Raw genomic sequence first — 15841 nt, forward strand, 5'->3', positions numbered from 1 at the left:
TATATATATATATTCATTTTTATTTAACATTCTGCTTTAACTAAGAGTTGAACAAATTAAAGATTTCCTTCAAATCTTTGAGTTGGAAGCTCTTAAATACTTTAAGTATTAAAAGTAACTTTTAAATAATAAAAATTATTAGTGGTTGTTCCAAAGAAATTGAAGCATAATTTTTTTTTTTTTAATTTCTTGTTATACCTACTTTCCATGTTGTAGGAACTGTTAAATAAATATAATTTCATGATAAAACTGCAAAATATTATTTTAAATATAACATTTACTTTGTATTTTCCCTCTTGATTGACCTAGATCAGATGGTTAAAATTCAATATAGTACTACAAAAAATTTAAAATATAACATTTATTGTGAACATGATTTGTATTATATTTAAAATACATGCAAATGATTATTCAATTCGTATGATGTACATCATTTTACGTACAAATAATGTGTACAAACAAATGCAACATTGATAAGAAAAAAAAAACAGTTGATCTCAGTAAAAAAAGGTTATTTGGCAGTGTAAAGCTAAGTTGAGCATTCAACAACTATCAGCAATGAAATGTAATTTTTTTTCAAAATGTTATAAGCGTTTTTAAAGTTATTGTTATTTTATTAAAAAAATGGCAATCTTTAAAAATAACATTAATGTATTTAGAGTAAGAGTTAATGGTAGTCTGCAACTATATGTTAAACGGTAATGGTGGTCTGTAATATTAAAAACTTTTCAGTTACGGTAAGTAATATTTAGTCTCTTTGAAGATTAAAAGCTATATTAAAAGGTAATGGAGATTCCGAAACATTTTCTAATGGTTTTGACGAGACCTCTGTATTGTGCTCCTTACCAAGGTTTTCTGCAACTTTTTTCTGATTGCTTAGTTTTGATTCACTGTTCAAAAGTTCTCTTTTGTAGCTGTCAGCATCTGAAACGTACGCAATGTTGCGATAAATTCCATTTTCATCTTTGTATGTATATCTACCTAAGACACTCCCATTTAATTCAGGTGTTTCTTGAGCTAGAAACGTGCTAGGTCTTTCTCGCCTTTCATAACCAAATCTATAAGGTTGGCCCAAATTTTTAATATTTTCATAGTTAAAATCTAAGTACGACCTAGGTGCAATATTGTGAATGAATTGACTTTCAGCTATATCTAAGCTATCTGTTGCTTCAGCTTCTGTTTCTGCTTCAGGCTCAGGTGCCGCCTCAGTAGTATCCGCTTCAACTGCTTCACTTTCAGTTTCAGATGCAACTGATTCGGCTGTCTCAAGTTCAGGCTCTGGTTCTACTACTATTTCACTTTCTGGTTCAATGGATTCAATCGTTTCTAAGCTTTCTATGGGTGCTTCTTCGCTTTCTAATTTGATAATTTTAATTTTTTCTTTGGGTTTTTCTGCCTTTTTTGGTTTTCTTTTGACTGGAACCTCTCTGCTTTCTGCACTCTCTGATGAACTAGAGCTAGAGCTACTTTCTATTCCCACTTGCTTTGCAGGCCTTGAAGGTGAAGCAGTCCTACCGTATGCTGGCAAGGCATTTAAATATCCACCCCACGGGAAAGCATACCTTATTCTGCCAACAGCTTGAACAGGTGGATATAAAATTCTTGACATCGGCATCATTGTTTTACCTGCAGTCACTGGAAGAGCCATTTGACGAATTGGTAATGTAACTCTTCGCGGCATAGTTAAAGGTAGGGAAGAAGAAGGGATTATTCGGACGATTCTATTATTCACCTGTTTAATTATTGTTGCTTGCCTGGGAAGCGGGTATAAGTTTGGTCTCATTCTTGGATTTACAACGTAGTATGATCCGAATGGATAACGATTCATTCGAATAATTCGTGCCATGGGCTGTCTTTGAACGCTGTTGGGTAAATAGGCTGGATATGGAAGTGGTTTTCCTTGCATTATTGCAGTCTGAGGTGTAATTGGACATGGTGGTTTACCTTTTACAAGTGTCGCCATTGGGGATGATGGTATAAAAGGATTTGGTTGGGGTGGAAGCATAGGTACAACTTTGGTCATGGGTAAAACATTTTGTACATTTTGAGGAGGCATTTGAACTGCTTTTTCGACTACGACACCATTGGATTTTTGTACGGGAAAAACTTGCTGTGGTAATCCAGACTTTACTAAAGTCTTACCATCTATCATATCTGTTTTCTGTGGCCAAATATCTTGGGTCATAACCGTATCAACAGATTTACCGATTGTTGGTACACCCTTTGGTGAATCAACAAAGACTGGTGGGTCTGCAACAATGGTTTTTTCTTTACCTACATTCTGTACAGGAAATAATGTTTTTTGCTGTTCAAATCTCGGAAGAACTCCATCATCTTTAAGGACCCACGTTTCTGAAACTGACATTGGTGGCACTGCATCTGGAGGCAAACCTTTTGATATGATTGGCTGGTTTTCATTAATTGCACCTCCAGCAGGAACAGTTATGAAATTTCCAGTTTTTTGTGAAGTTGGTATCCAAATATGTTTTACTTGTTGAGCAACTGTACCCTTCCCACCCACGAAGCCTCCTTTATCTACAATAGTTGAAACTGTTGGGTTTACCATAACCGTACCTTTGGCATTTCCGATATCTATGCTTTTCATTATTGGAGGGGGAGGAGGTGGAACTACAAAGGATGGGGATTTATTCGTTACAATTGTAGATGGAGGTGGTGGAATCGCATTGATAGGTGATTTATTTATAACCATTGCAGGAGATTGTGGTGGAGCAGAGGGAAAAGTTGGGAAGCCTTTAACAAGTTGAGGTTGAATGTTTTGTTTAATGCTTGGCTGAATAACGTCTACAACTTCTTTAACTTCAGGCATGTTATCGACTACTGTAGGCACATTCGCATATCCTTTCTGTAACGCTGCAGATGCCGGTACACGAATCCATACTTGTTGACCTATATTTAAATTATCAGCGGGGACTCCTTGACTTTTAGGAAAGCCTTTTACTGGTACTGCTGACGGTAAGTTTCCAGGTACTATAGTGGGGTTTTCTCCAGGATTAACAATATCAATTGTTTTTGAAGCTGGTACTTGCACTGGTATCCATCGCTCTGTTATAAACTGGTTGTTTGGTCCTTTGGTTAGAACGAAAACACCAGAATCTAAATTACCCACAGTATCTGGAAGTATCTTCGAAGTTCCGGTGGACTGTGCAATGTAATTATCGTCAGGAGGAGGAGTGGCAACAGGTCCTATAGCAGGCATCCCATTAGCATAAAGTCTTTCAAAGGCTTCTGATGATGTTGGGAAGTCTCTAGCAACCGATTCGTTATCCGAAACAAACCACCTAAAATTAGGATGAAAAAGTTATGTTATAAAGGCAATAATTCAAAAATTTACTATTTTAGTTTATTAAAATGATATTTATGATTTATGTTTTGAGAAAAATAAATAAATATACAAAAAAGGTGTTTATAATTAAAGTCAGATCTTTATAGTATTTTAATAATCCATATTTTGTAGCCTGATTAAAACGAACATCTCTTTTCCAAACAAGAACATTTTTATCCCCAAAAATATTTTTGACTGTTAATTCGTTTTATAAGCATAAATCTCATTATTTTAAATACTTTTGTCTGCAAAATCATTTTGTTTTTTATGTGAATTTTGGACGTAGAAGTTTAGACGTATATCGAAAGAAATTAAATTTATTATCAATATTTTGTTTTTAAACTAACACTTAAAATAAACGTGCCATACGGTAAGAAAAAATATAATATGGACCACTTTTAGATTAGAACTTATTAAATGGTGATTATTTTTTAGATCAAGTGAAAAATGATTGATGATGTTTCTCATCTATTCAGTAATAATTTTAACTTGAACACTTTTCCGACTACCTGTTATCAAAACTAAATAAATTAAAATGTGCATAAAGAAAACTCAATTTATATGAATATTGAAATAATATTTCAAAAATTTTGTCCCAGTAAAATAATAAGTTTTGATTTATGAAAATAAACTATCTGTATGAGATAATTAGTTTTCTTTACTCAACGTTAGTTTGAAATTTACCAAACTTTCATGATTCATAAATTTTATAATTTATGACTATTTTATAACTAAGCCTAACAAGCATGGGTACATGTAATACTACTAAGAAATATTTCAGAACTTTTAGAGAGGAATGCTATTTTTCTATTATTCTCTAGCATTCCAAACTTTACACAGTATTTTTAACCTCAGAAAATTTAAAGAGGAGTTTAGATACTATGAAAATTTAATAGCTTTTACTTTAAAATTACGACTTTGAAATTCGATATTTCACATTTTTTTTTGTTCTGAAGTATTTAGCGCAGTGAAGAATATTTACTTATTAAAATACATCGTATTTTCCTACTTTTACCACCGCTTTTTTAAAAACTTTAAGGACCGTATGATTCCTGATTTCACCGCTAACGTATAAGACCTGAAGATCAACTTCAAATATGAATACATTGATACTATTTTTGTATAAACTGATCTCACGACTCCTGAGGAGTTTCCTTAATATACTATTACGCATTTTTGATTAGTTTTTTTTTTATAGAGATTATGTATTTTTTTTATTGAAATGAAAATCTCAATAAAATTTTGTATATTATTTTTTTTTCTCCCAAGAGTGCAAGTCACGAGAAAATAAACATATAATAAGTACTCACACTAGCTCGCAACTAGTTTAAAAATTAGAAATTTCAAAATTAGTTAGACTTTTGCGCGTATGTAACCGCAAGCGCTCATGACGGTGACAATAACACATCCGCATAATTGTATCTGGCCATAAAGGCACCCAGATGTTGATATATTAGATCGGTGTTCAAACCCCGGCAACGGCTTGAAGACCACCCAAATTTATATCTATGGGTTCAAGCTTGTCTAGAAAGTAAAGTAGGCCATGGGCGATTCATACAACTTTGGCTCTTACATGTCCTTGGGCTCGCTCGAAATTGCGATGCCAAGGACTCTATGAAAATAATAAATATTTTTAATTAATTTTTTTTTTTTTTGAAAATTCTGCACTAAAATTTTACGTGCATCTTAACAGTGAATTTAGTAGCAACTACTTTAGATCAAAGTGATGCAGTAAAACACCCTGTTGATGTCCTTTTACTCTACTTGGTATAAAGTAATTTGCCACCATTTTGTTGTTGTTCAGTAACACTATAATTTACAATAGCAATGTAATTATGATAAACATAAGAAGCAGTGTAGTTATTTTCACGTACAATTTAAATTAATAATAGTTAGTTAATGATGCCTCACAGTGATTCTTAAAAAAAATAGGTTGTAAATCAAACATACGCTTATAACAGGGAGAATATTAATATACGAATTCGAATTTGGCTTAACCGAATCGAAATGGATAAAAATTATACATAAGAAATATATTTAACCCTTCAACCGTTGAGCCCCTGGGTAAAATTGTACAAAATTGTTCCATAGCTAATTCGGAGAGATGCGTTTTTATAGTGAAGCAACTTGATAAACTTTAAGAGCAAAACTATCGGATCAATTTTTATACAAAATAGGAAAACTAAGAACTCACTCATTTTTTCCATATATATATATAGAAAAATGATACAGACATCGAACGTGAGCAGTTTTTTAGAATGTTTTTCAAGTTGACTTAAATGAATAAATAATTCAAATATGTCTTTCACAGATACCTCTGTCTAAGATAATCCCCCATGACTCATTTTGTAAAATTTTACTGATATCATAATCTAAAATTGCTTACTTTTTCGTATACAATTTTTCAAATTTTTTACACTAATCTGAAATTCTATTTGAATTAATTCTACTAAATATATATGGTATGTAGCTTGTTAAGGATAGACAGGTTACAACAGAGAGTTGTATACTCTAAAATAATAAAACATATAAAACTTAAGTGTCAAAAACTACCAAAATAATATTTTCCTTGAATATATATTTGAAACTAACTAAATGACCTGCAACAGTAAAAAGAAATGTAGATAACTAATTATTTTATTACTGCAGTGTGTCACAAAATATTTAATAAAAAAACGCTAAGAATAGAGGCCGCGTATTTAATAATTCTTAAAATTTTATTTATTTATTTATTTATTTTTTTAATTTAAATTTTTTTCTAATATTCTTTTAATTGATACTTGCTTTTTGAGAAAATCATAACAAAAAATAAATGTAATAAAGAAATTTAAAAAAAATCTGATTATATTACTCTGAACACAAAAACGTTTAGATTTTCAAATAATATTTAGAAAGTGTTATCTTACTTCACATTTTATTTTCAAAATGTTTTTCTTAAAGAGAACTAAAAAACGTAGAAACATGTTTCAGTCATTTCTTAAAATTTCAAAATGTTTGCTTTTTTAAATCACAATAAATAATAAATGATAAAAATTGTAATAAACAAATAAAAAAAAAATTGTATGTTTCTTTCGAAACTAAAAGTTTCTTTAGAGATTTAAAATTATATTCAGAATCACGTTATAATAATATCAAATCTTATTTAAATTTCACTATGCTTAAATAAGAAAATCATTTATAAATTAAAAACTCAAATTTGTCGCAACACACTGATAATAAATTTTTTTGTATATTTTAAATAAAAATATATCGAAAATAATGGATATTGCAATAAACAAATAAAATGATTTGATTATAATTTATTGAACTCAACTAGACGATAGTTCTGCAAATTCTTTTTCGTCGCAATTTTTTTTATTTCAATAATTAATTAAAACTTACTACTATAAACAATTTCAAACAACGGGCAATACAACTTGCTATATTATTTCATGGTTTCAAAATGTTGCTTGAATTTTTCGTTTCAAAATTACTTGCAAAATCATTTGTAAACATAGTAAGTATGTCTGCAAGTAAGTATTTAAAAAAATTTTCGAATTAAAATTATGTCGCACAAAAAAAATTTTTTTTTTGCTTTATAAAATACAAAAAAAAATGTTCAGTACATACCATGAAAGTTATTTTTGGGATTTGATAAGAATTACTTGCTTATTTAGGTTTAAATCTATCGTGAGTCAAGTTTCAACCCAATTTTTTATAATCTCATGGTAGAAATTCGATATAATTAGTATTAGTGATTTGTTCTTGATTACGCATCACAATACAGTAAAAAATTTTGGAGTACAGCTGCCAATTTTTTGGAGTAAAGAAAAACTAAATTCATTTTTATGTACAGAACTGTAGTTATTGCGCAAAAAAAATTATATGAAAGTGACAAAATAAATTTTTTTTGAAAGAGCTGGTACAAATATATTACTAAAAATGTGTTTGTTTTTTAAAACAAAATGTTTTTGCAATTATGCGATAAATTGAATCTAGTGCTCATGAAAAAAATCTGTTTTCAGTAAGCAAATAAACGAAAAATGAATAAATAAAAAAGTAAAACTCTAACAGTAAAAAAAATGTGACGACTCCATGCACTGTAAGAAATGTTAGTAAATCCCAACATCAAAAATGGTGGTAACTATATGAGACATTTTTTACAGTATAGGCATTATTTTTAGAGTTAATTATTAATTTAATAAGTTTTTAAGCGAAACTAAAAAACAGGTAAATATAATGAAATGTATTTAAACTATTTTTTTGATGTTTTCATCTAATGATTTAGCTATGTTTAACCTAGTCTTAACATCTTTCTTTCATTTAGAATTTTTTAATGGTATACGTAACTTCAATATAATTCCAAATTACTATACTTTTTGAAAAGGAAAATACTTATTTATTATTTTAAGAAACACATTTTATATTAAAGAGAAAGTATAACTAAACTGCATTTATATAGTATCCAAGGGACAAAATTTAAGAAAAGTGAAATGAACCATAAACTTACTGATCATCAGGCTTAGATTCAAAAGTTGGTGAAAAAAACCTGTCCTCTTTAATCACAGTTTGTGGGATACCAGCCTGTAAATCATCTTGGACATAAAACTGTTGTCCCGAGATATCCAATGTCCTAAAATCTTGACCTGGAATCGGTGGGGGATTACTAACTGGTGGGAAAACTGTACAATGAACACTTTGCCAAAACAGCGATAACACCGAGAACACCACTGCAGAAGACATACTTGTCTTCAACGCAGATATTTTCTGCCTTAAATAATGCATGCAATAAGATTTCGTTCATAGATTTTATATTTATATACCCTTAACGGGTCGTTAGAAATTTTCAAGGATTGGCGCCGGGTGCTTGATAATGATTTATTTGGCACTCTCTTGTTCTGTGATCACACACTGTGAAGAGTACTTTTTTCTCAGAAAAGGTTACTGGAAACGTAGAATTTGGGAAACAAGCGCCAAATCTGAATGCAGGGATTTTCATTCAAGAACCGGTGAAAATGGGTGTAAATTTTCTTGTCTCAAGGCGAAACTCGNATCTGGAAGTATCTTCGAAGTTCCGGTGGACTCTGCAATGTAATTATCGTCAGGAGGAGGAGTGGCAACAGGTCCTATAGCAGGCATCCCATTAGCATAAAGTCTTTCAAAAGCTTCTGATGATGTTGGGAAGTCTCTAGCAACCGATTCATTATCCGAAACAAACCACCTAAAATTAGGATGAAAAAGTTGTGTTATAAAGGCAATAATTCAGAAATTTACTATTTTAGTTTATTAAAATGATATTTATGATTTAAGTTTTGAGAAAAATAAATAAATATACAAAAAAAGGTGCTTATAATTAAAGTCAGATCTTTATAGTATTTTAATAATCCATATTTTGTAGCCTGATTAAAACGAACATCTCTTTTCCAAACAAGAAAATTTTTATCCCCAAAAATATTTTTGACTGTTTAATCGTTTTTTATAAGCATAAATGTCATTATTTTAAAATACTTTTGTCGACAAAATCATTTTGTTTTTATGTGAATTTTGAACGTAGAAATTTAGAAGTATATCAAGAGAAATTAAATTTATTATTAATATTTTGTTTTTAAACTAACACTTAAAATAAACGTGCCATACGGTGAGAAAAAAAATAATATGAATCAGTTTTTGATTAGAACTTATCAAATGCTAATTCTATTCAGTTATATCTTTAATATGAACACTTATCCGAAAACCTGTCATCAAATTTAAATAAATTAAAATTTGCATAAAAGAACCAATTTACATGAATATTGAAATAATATTTTAAAGATTTTGTCCCAGTACAATACTAAGTTTTAATTTTTGAAAAAAAACTAATATCTATAAGAGACGATTAGTTATCTTCACTCAACATTAGTTTGAAATTTACCAAACTTTCAAGATTCATTAATTTTATAATTTACTACTATTTTATAACTGAGCCTAACAAGCATGGGTACATGTATTGCTACTAAGAGATCTATTTTTCTATTAAAAAAAAGTATTCCAAAATTTACAAAGTGTTTTCACCCTTAGAAAATTTAAAGAGGAGTTTCGATACAATGAAAATTTAATAGCTTTTACTTCAAAATTAAGACTTTGAAACTCGGTATTTCACAGAAATATTTTTTGTTTTGAAGTATTTAACTCAGTGATGAATATTTACTTATTAAAAAAACATCGTATTTTCCTACTTTTACCACCGTTTTTTTTTTAAAAACTTTAAGAACCGTATGATTCCTGATTTCACCGCAAACGTATAAGATCTGAAGATCAACTTCAAATATGAATACATTGATACTATTTTTGTATACATTGATCTCACGACCCCTGAGGAGTTTCCTTAATATACTATTACGCATTTTTGATTCGTTTTTTTTTTAGAGATTATGTATTTTTTTTATTGAAATGAAAATCTCAATAAAATTTTGTATATTATATTTATTTTTTTTTCTCCCAAGAGTGCAAGTCACGAGAAAATAAACATACAATAAGTTCTCAAACTAGCTCGCAACTAGTTTGAAAATTAGAAATTTCAAAATTAGTTAGACTTTTGCGCGTATGTAACCGCAAGCGCTTATGACGGTGACAATAACACATCCGCACAATTGTTTCTGGCCATAAAGGTACTCAGATGTTGATATATTAGATAGGTGTTCAAACCCCGGTAACGGCTTGAAGACCACCCAAATTTAGATCTATAGGTCCAAGCTTGTCTAGAAAGTAAAGTAGGCCATGGGCGATTCATACAACTTTGACTCTTACATGTCTTAGGGCTCGCTCGAAATTGCGATGCCTAGGACTCTTTGAAAATAATAAATAATTTTAATTAGAACAATTTTTTTTGAAAATTCTGCAATAAAATTTTACGTGCATCTTAACAGTGAATTTAGTAGCAACTACTTTACATCAAAGTGATGCAGTAAAACACCCTGTTGATGTCCTTTTGCTCTACTTGGTATAAAGTAATTTGCCACCATTTTTTGTTGTTTAATAACACTATAATTTACAATAACAATGTAATTATGATAAACATAAGAAGCAGTGTAGTTATTTTCACATACAATTTAAATTAATAATAGTTAGTTAATGATGCGTCACACTGATTCTTAAAAAAAAAATAGGTTGTAAATCAAGCATACGCTTATCACAGAGAGAATATTAATATACGAATTCGAATTAGGCTTAAGCGAATCGAAATGGATAAAAATTATATATTAAAAATATATTTAACCCTCCGATCGTTGAGCCCCTGGGTAAAGTTGTACAGAAATTTTCCTTCTACTCCTTATTTTCCTATACAATAGCATGGAGAAACCGGATTTCTGATGCAGGAAAGCCAGCATCTGAGAGGTCAAAAAAAGCTGGGACTAACATTCAGAGGGTTAATTCAGTTTAGAGAGACTTAAGTAAAATATAAATAAACATAATACATGACTTAAAACGTACGTTAAATACATGACATAAAACTTTTGCTTCCATAAATGTATAGTATCATTGAACTCTAGATTTCAAAAGTAAACAATCTGCGGACGATAACCAAACGTGCCAACAGTGGTGTTTCCGGAAGAGAAAGTATTTCAGGTATGGTGTGAAAGTACGTGAGATTTGTATAAACTTTTGCCAGTATCAGAGTTTTAAATTTATCTAATCCTTTTAAAGAATTCGAGTTAACTTAAAGAAAACAAGTATTGCGTAACATAATTTTTAGGGTTGATCAACATCAGATTTGGAGAGATAGTAAGTTTTTACAATGCCGCAGCCAGATAAAATTTAAGAGCAAAAAAACTATCGGATGAAATTAATTTTTCAAGCGACTCTAGAAAGTCGCAGTAGTCATAACCAACACATCTATCTATCTATCTATCTATCTATCTATCTATCTATCTATCTATCTANTTGAAAGGAAATATTCGTATATTCGTTTTAATACATAATCTGATGTTTCCAAATTTTGGCGTGCTTTTTTAAAAGTTTAATCTTTGAAAAATGATACAGACACTTAAAAGGGAACAGTTTCTCCGAACGCTTTTTAAAATGATTTAAATGAATAAATAATTCAAATATTTCTTTATGAGGTACGTCTGACTATAATCCCCTATGACTCATTCCTTTTAAAGTTTTACTGATATCATAATCTGAAATTATTTACTTTTTCGCAAAACATTTTTTAAATTTTTTTACACCAATCTGAAATTTATGTTAATTAAATCTACTAAATATATATCATATGTAGCTTGTTGAGGATAGACAAGTTACAATAGAGAGGGGTGCGCATATACTCTAAAATACTAAAACATATGAAACTACAAAATTAATATTTTCCTTGAATATTTATTTAAACCTAACTTAATGAGATGCAGCTTCGAAAAAAAATGAAGATAACGAATTATTTTGTTATTGCAGTGTGTCACAAGATATTTAATAAAAAACGATAAGAATAAACTCCTCATATTTATTCATTCTTAAAGTTTTTATTTATTTATTTTTATTTATTTTAAATTTTATTTTAAAATTTTTTTTAATAGATATTTGCTTTTCATCAAAAACAGAAAAGAACTATAATAAAGAAATTAAAAAATAATTGATTCTATTATCATGAACATGAAAACTTTTAGACTTTCAGTAAATATTCAGGAACTGTTATCAACCTTCACATTTCATTTTCAATAAAGAGAACTAAAAATGTTAGAAACAAGTTTCAGTCTCTTCAGTTGTTAAAATTTAAAAATATTTGTTTTTTAAGCAAAATAAATAATAAATATGAAAAATTGTGACGAAGAAATTAAAAAAAATGTTTGTTTTATTCGAAACCAAAAGTTACTTTGGAGATTTAAAGAATATTTAGGATCACGTCATAACAATGTAAGAACATATTTTAATTTCACAATGCTTAAATAAAAAAGTGTTTATAAATTAAAAACTCAATTTTGTCGTAACACACTGATAATTGAATTTTTTTTCGTGTATTTCAAATAAAAAAATAAAGAAAATAGTAGATATTGCAATAAACAAATAAAATGATTTGATTAAAATTCACTGAACTCATCTAGACGATAGTTTTGCAATTTTTTTTCTTTGCAATTTTTTTTAGTTTCAATAATTAAATTAAGCTTACAACTAGAAACAATTTTAAACAACGGGCAATACAACTTGCAATATTATTTCATGGTTTCATGAAGTTGTTTTAATTTTTAATTTCAAAGCTACTTGTAAAATCGTTTGTTAACATAGTAAGTATGTCTGTAAGTATGTATGTAGCTAAATTTTCTGATTAAAATTGGGTCACTCGAAAAAAAATATTTTTGCGTAGTAAAATACAAAGAAAGAAATTCAGTACATATCATAAAAGTTATTTTCGGTATATGATAGAAATTACTTTCTTATATAGGTTTATTAGAATCTCATGGTAGAAATTTGATATAATTAGCATTAGTGATTTGCTTTTGATTACGTATAACAACACAGTAAAACATTTTGGAGCACAGCTGCCACTTTTTTGGTGTAAAAAAATTCTAAATTCATTTTTACGTACTAACTGTAGATATTGCGCGAAACAAAAATTAAATGAAAGTGACAAAATAACAATTGTTTGAAAGAGCTAGTACAAATATATTGCTAAAAATGTGCTTGTTATTTTTGAACAAAATGTTTTTGCAATTAAGCGATAAATTGAGTCTAGTGCTCATGAAAAAATCTGTTTTCAGTAAGCAAACAAACGAAAAATAAAAAAATAAAAAAAGCGAAACTATAACAGTAAAAAATAAATAAGAAATGTGACTCCGTGTACTGTAAGAAATGTTAGTAAATCCAGACATTAAAAAAAGGTGGCAACTATATAAGAAATTTTTTACAGTGTACTCATTATTTTTAGAGTTAATTATTAATTTAATATGTTTGTAAGAGAAATTAAAAAACAGGTAAATACAATGAAATGTACTTAAACTATTTTTTTAATGTTTTTATCCAATAATTTAGCGATGTTTATCCTAGTCTTAACATCTTTCTTTCATTTATAATTTTTTTATGTTATTCATAACTTCAATATAATTTCAAACTTACGATACTTATTGAAATAGAAAATACTTATTTATTATTTTAAGAAGCACATTTTATGTTAAAGAGAAAGTATCACTAACTGCATTTATATAGTATCCAAGGAACAAAATTTAAGAAAAGGGAAATGAACCATAAACTTACTGATCATCAGGCTTTGATTCAAAAGTTGGTGAAAAAAACCTGTCCTCTTTAATCACAGTTTGTGGGATACCAGCCTGTAAATCATCTTGGACATAAAACTGTTGTCCCGAGATATCCAATGTCCTAAAATCTTGACCTGGAATCGGTGGGGGATTACTAACTGGTGGGAAAACTGTACAATGAACACTTTGCCAAAACAGCGATAACACCGAGAACACCACTGCAGAAGACATACTTGTCTTCAACGCAGATATTTTCTGCCTTAAATAATGCATGCAATAAGATTTCGTTCATAGATTTTATATTTATATACCCTTAACGGGTCGTTAGAAATTTTCAAGGATTGGCGCCGGGTGCTTGATAATGATTTATTTGGCACTCTCTTGTTCTGTGATCACACACTGTGAAGAGTACTTTTTTCTCAGAAAAGGTTACTGGAAACGTAGAATTTGGGAAACAAGCGCCAAATCTGAATGCAGGGATTTTCATTCAAGAACCGGTGAAAATGGGTGTAAATTTTCTTGTCTCAAGGCGAAACTCGAAAAGGGAACAGTAATTGCATAATTTTATTTTTACGTTTTACTCGCAAGAATAGAATATATTTGATTTCAGATTTCATCAATGTAGGATCTTTTTAGCTACAATACTATTTTAAAATACTATTAATATTTAACGAAGCTATTTCACATTTTTTAAATTCACAAGCAATTTCACAAGTTGCTTAAAATCAAACCTTAAAATTGTACCAGTTTAAAAACGAATTTTTAAATAGCTGTTACTATTCTTAAACTATATCTTTGAAACCTTATTGCATCAAATTATCTAATTATTTGAAATAATTAATGTAGTTGAATTAAATTAATTATTTAATCAATTGAGGATATTTCGTATACAAATTATGATCACATTTCCTATTACATTCATTATAATTATATACTGAGAGTCTCTGGAGTCATGGACTTGGTTTAGCTCCGCTAACCGTGTGGGCCAGCAACAGCATATACTGAATCATTAATCATTATCTAATTTCTCCCCAATAAGTTAGATTAAGTTCTAAAGTATTATTTTGTCATTAAAATAATGACGGAAATTTAAAATTATACTAAAAACGAGTTTATAAGGAGTGTCTTGAATTACGAGCAAGTGATATTCAATTTTTTTTACAGTTAGATACTTGATACAATTTTAAATGTACATTTAAAATATGAGCCTTAGAAATATCGTATAATGACCAAAATTGCTCCAAACTAATTTTAAAAAAAATTATAAATGTCTTTTCTCTTTTTAACAAAATTGTATTATTTGCTATGTAATTATTGATTTGAAAATTTAATCGGTATTTTTTTATGCAATTTAGACTAAAGTTAATCATATGTTTTAATAAAGTAATGTATACTTTAATAATCTCTTTATATATTTAGTGCAAGCTTCTTACGGTCAGGTACCTGATAAAACTTTAAAATAACGCTCATTTGAAAGACAAACGTCTAAACAAAGTGCTTCCGAAAAAACTAAAGATACATTATAATCAATCATGAAGAAACATTGTATGCAATATAAATCAAATTCTTCTCGTTAGCATAAATGAATACAATCATAGTATACAGAGTGCCCTAGGATTACTGAGGCAGTTCTTAACAGGAGGTAGGGGACATTAAAAGGATTCAAAACTGCATAAGAACCGATGGTCAGAAACGTCATGGGAGAGTTGTATGGCAGGTAGAAGAAACAAAGAGACACATGACTGAGATCATCTGAAATATTTATTAGTCAAAGATATAACATGAGCTGTGGTGGGTGATACGTGAAAATGTCACAAAAGATGTTCAAAGTTTCCCTCATTGCTAGCGATGCATGCATTTCACCGTCGGGCCATGGATTGGTGGACTCACTCAAATATACCTAGGTTTTGTTGGGAATGTAGGTAATTTATTTACGTTTCACTAGAGCAGCACAATGGGCTATTGGCAACTGTATGGGAAGCATCCCTGCTGATGGTCCGAAGACATGCCATCGCAATTTTGATCCTCTGCAGAGGGAATGGCAACCCCACTTCAGTAGCCCGACGACCTGCACGCGAGGTTGAGCACTTTCCTGTAGAACAGTTTAAAGAGGACTGATACCGCGCTACCTCAGTCCCTACGCAGGCTGATCAAAGTGGTCACCCATCCGATTACTGACCACAGTCACATGACTTCGATGTTCTACTGGTAACCGTGTCTTTACGATCAGTCCACTGAGAGACAGATTTCGTTGGATATTCGCAACAGCACATGCGATTCCAGGCTAGGTTGGATT

At 29.7% G+C, this 15841-nt stretch overlaps 3 protein-coding genes across 4 annotated transcripts in view; 1 reads left to right on the forward strand and 2 right to left on the reverse strand.

Annotated features, from left to right (window-relative positions):
• The window catches only part of LOC107454802 (sodium-dependent proline transporter-like), a 136999-nt gene that overhangs the window by 80085 nt on the left and 41073 nt on the right, over positions 1 to 15841 (forward strand). The window lies entirely within an intron of this gene.
• Positions 347 to 8184, reverse strand: LOC107454808 (titin-like). The gene is made up of 2 exons (XM_043042518.2): positions 7833 to 8184; positions 347 to 3299 (listed from the first exon to the last, which is right to left on the reverse strand). The coding sequence occupies exons 1-2, from the start codon at positions 8105 to 8107 to the stop codon at positions 749 to 751; spliced, it is 2826 nt and encodes a 941-aa protein (XP_042898452.1). The 5' UTR covers positions 8108 to 8184; the 3' UTR covers positions 347 to 748.
• Positions 8318 to 13908, reverse strand: LOC139425046 (uncharacterized). Its single transcript, XM_071178041.1, has 2 exons — positions 13544 to 13908; positions 8318 to 8543 (listed from the first exon to the last, which is right to left on the reverse strand). Exons 1-2 carry the CDS (start codon positions 13816 to 13818, stop codon positions 8318 to 8320), a joined length of 501 nt encoding a protein of 166 aa, XP_071034142.1. The 5' UTR covers positions 13819 to 13908.

The sequence above is a fragment of the Parasteatoda tepidariorum genome, chromosome 2 (genome assembly GCF_043381705.1).
Source record: "Parasteatoda tepidariorum isolate YZ-2023 chromosome 2, CAS_Ptep_4.0, whole genome shotgun sequence".
Lineage (NCBI taxonomy): Eukaryota > Metazoa > Arthropoda > Arachnida > Araneae > Theridiidae > Parasteatoda > Parasteatoda tepidariorum.

Bases quoted from the DNA above. Each gene is read 5' to 3' on its own strand.
- LOC107454808 (XM_043042518.2), bottom strand. From the start codon at position 8,107: ATGCATTATTTAAGGCAGAAAATATCTGCGTTGAAGACAAGTATGTCT. The intron at 3,300-7,832 runs GTAAGTTTATGG...TCCTAATTTTAG, and splicing joins GAATCTAAGCCTGATGATCA to GTGGTTTGTTTCGGATAACG.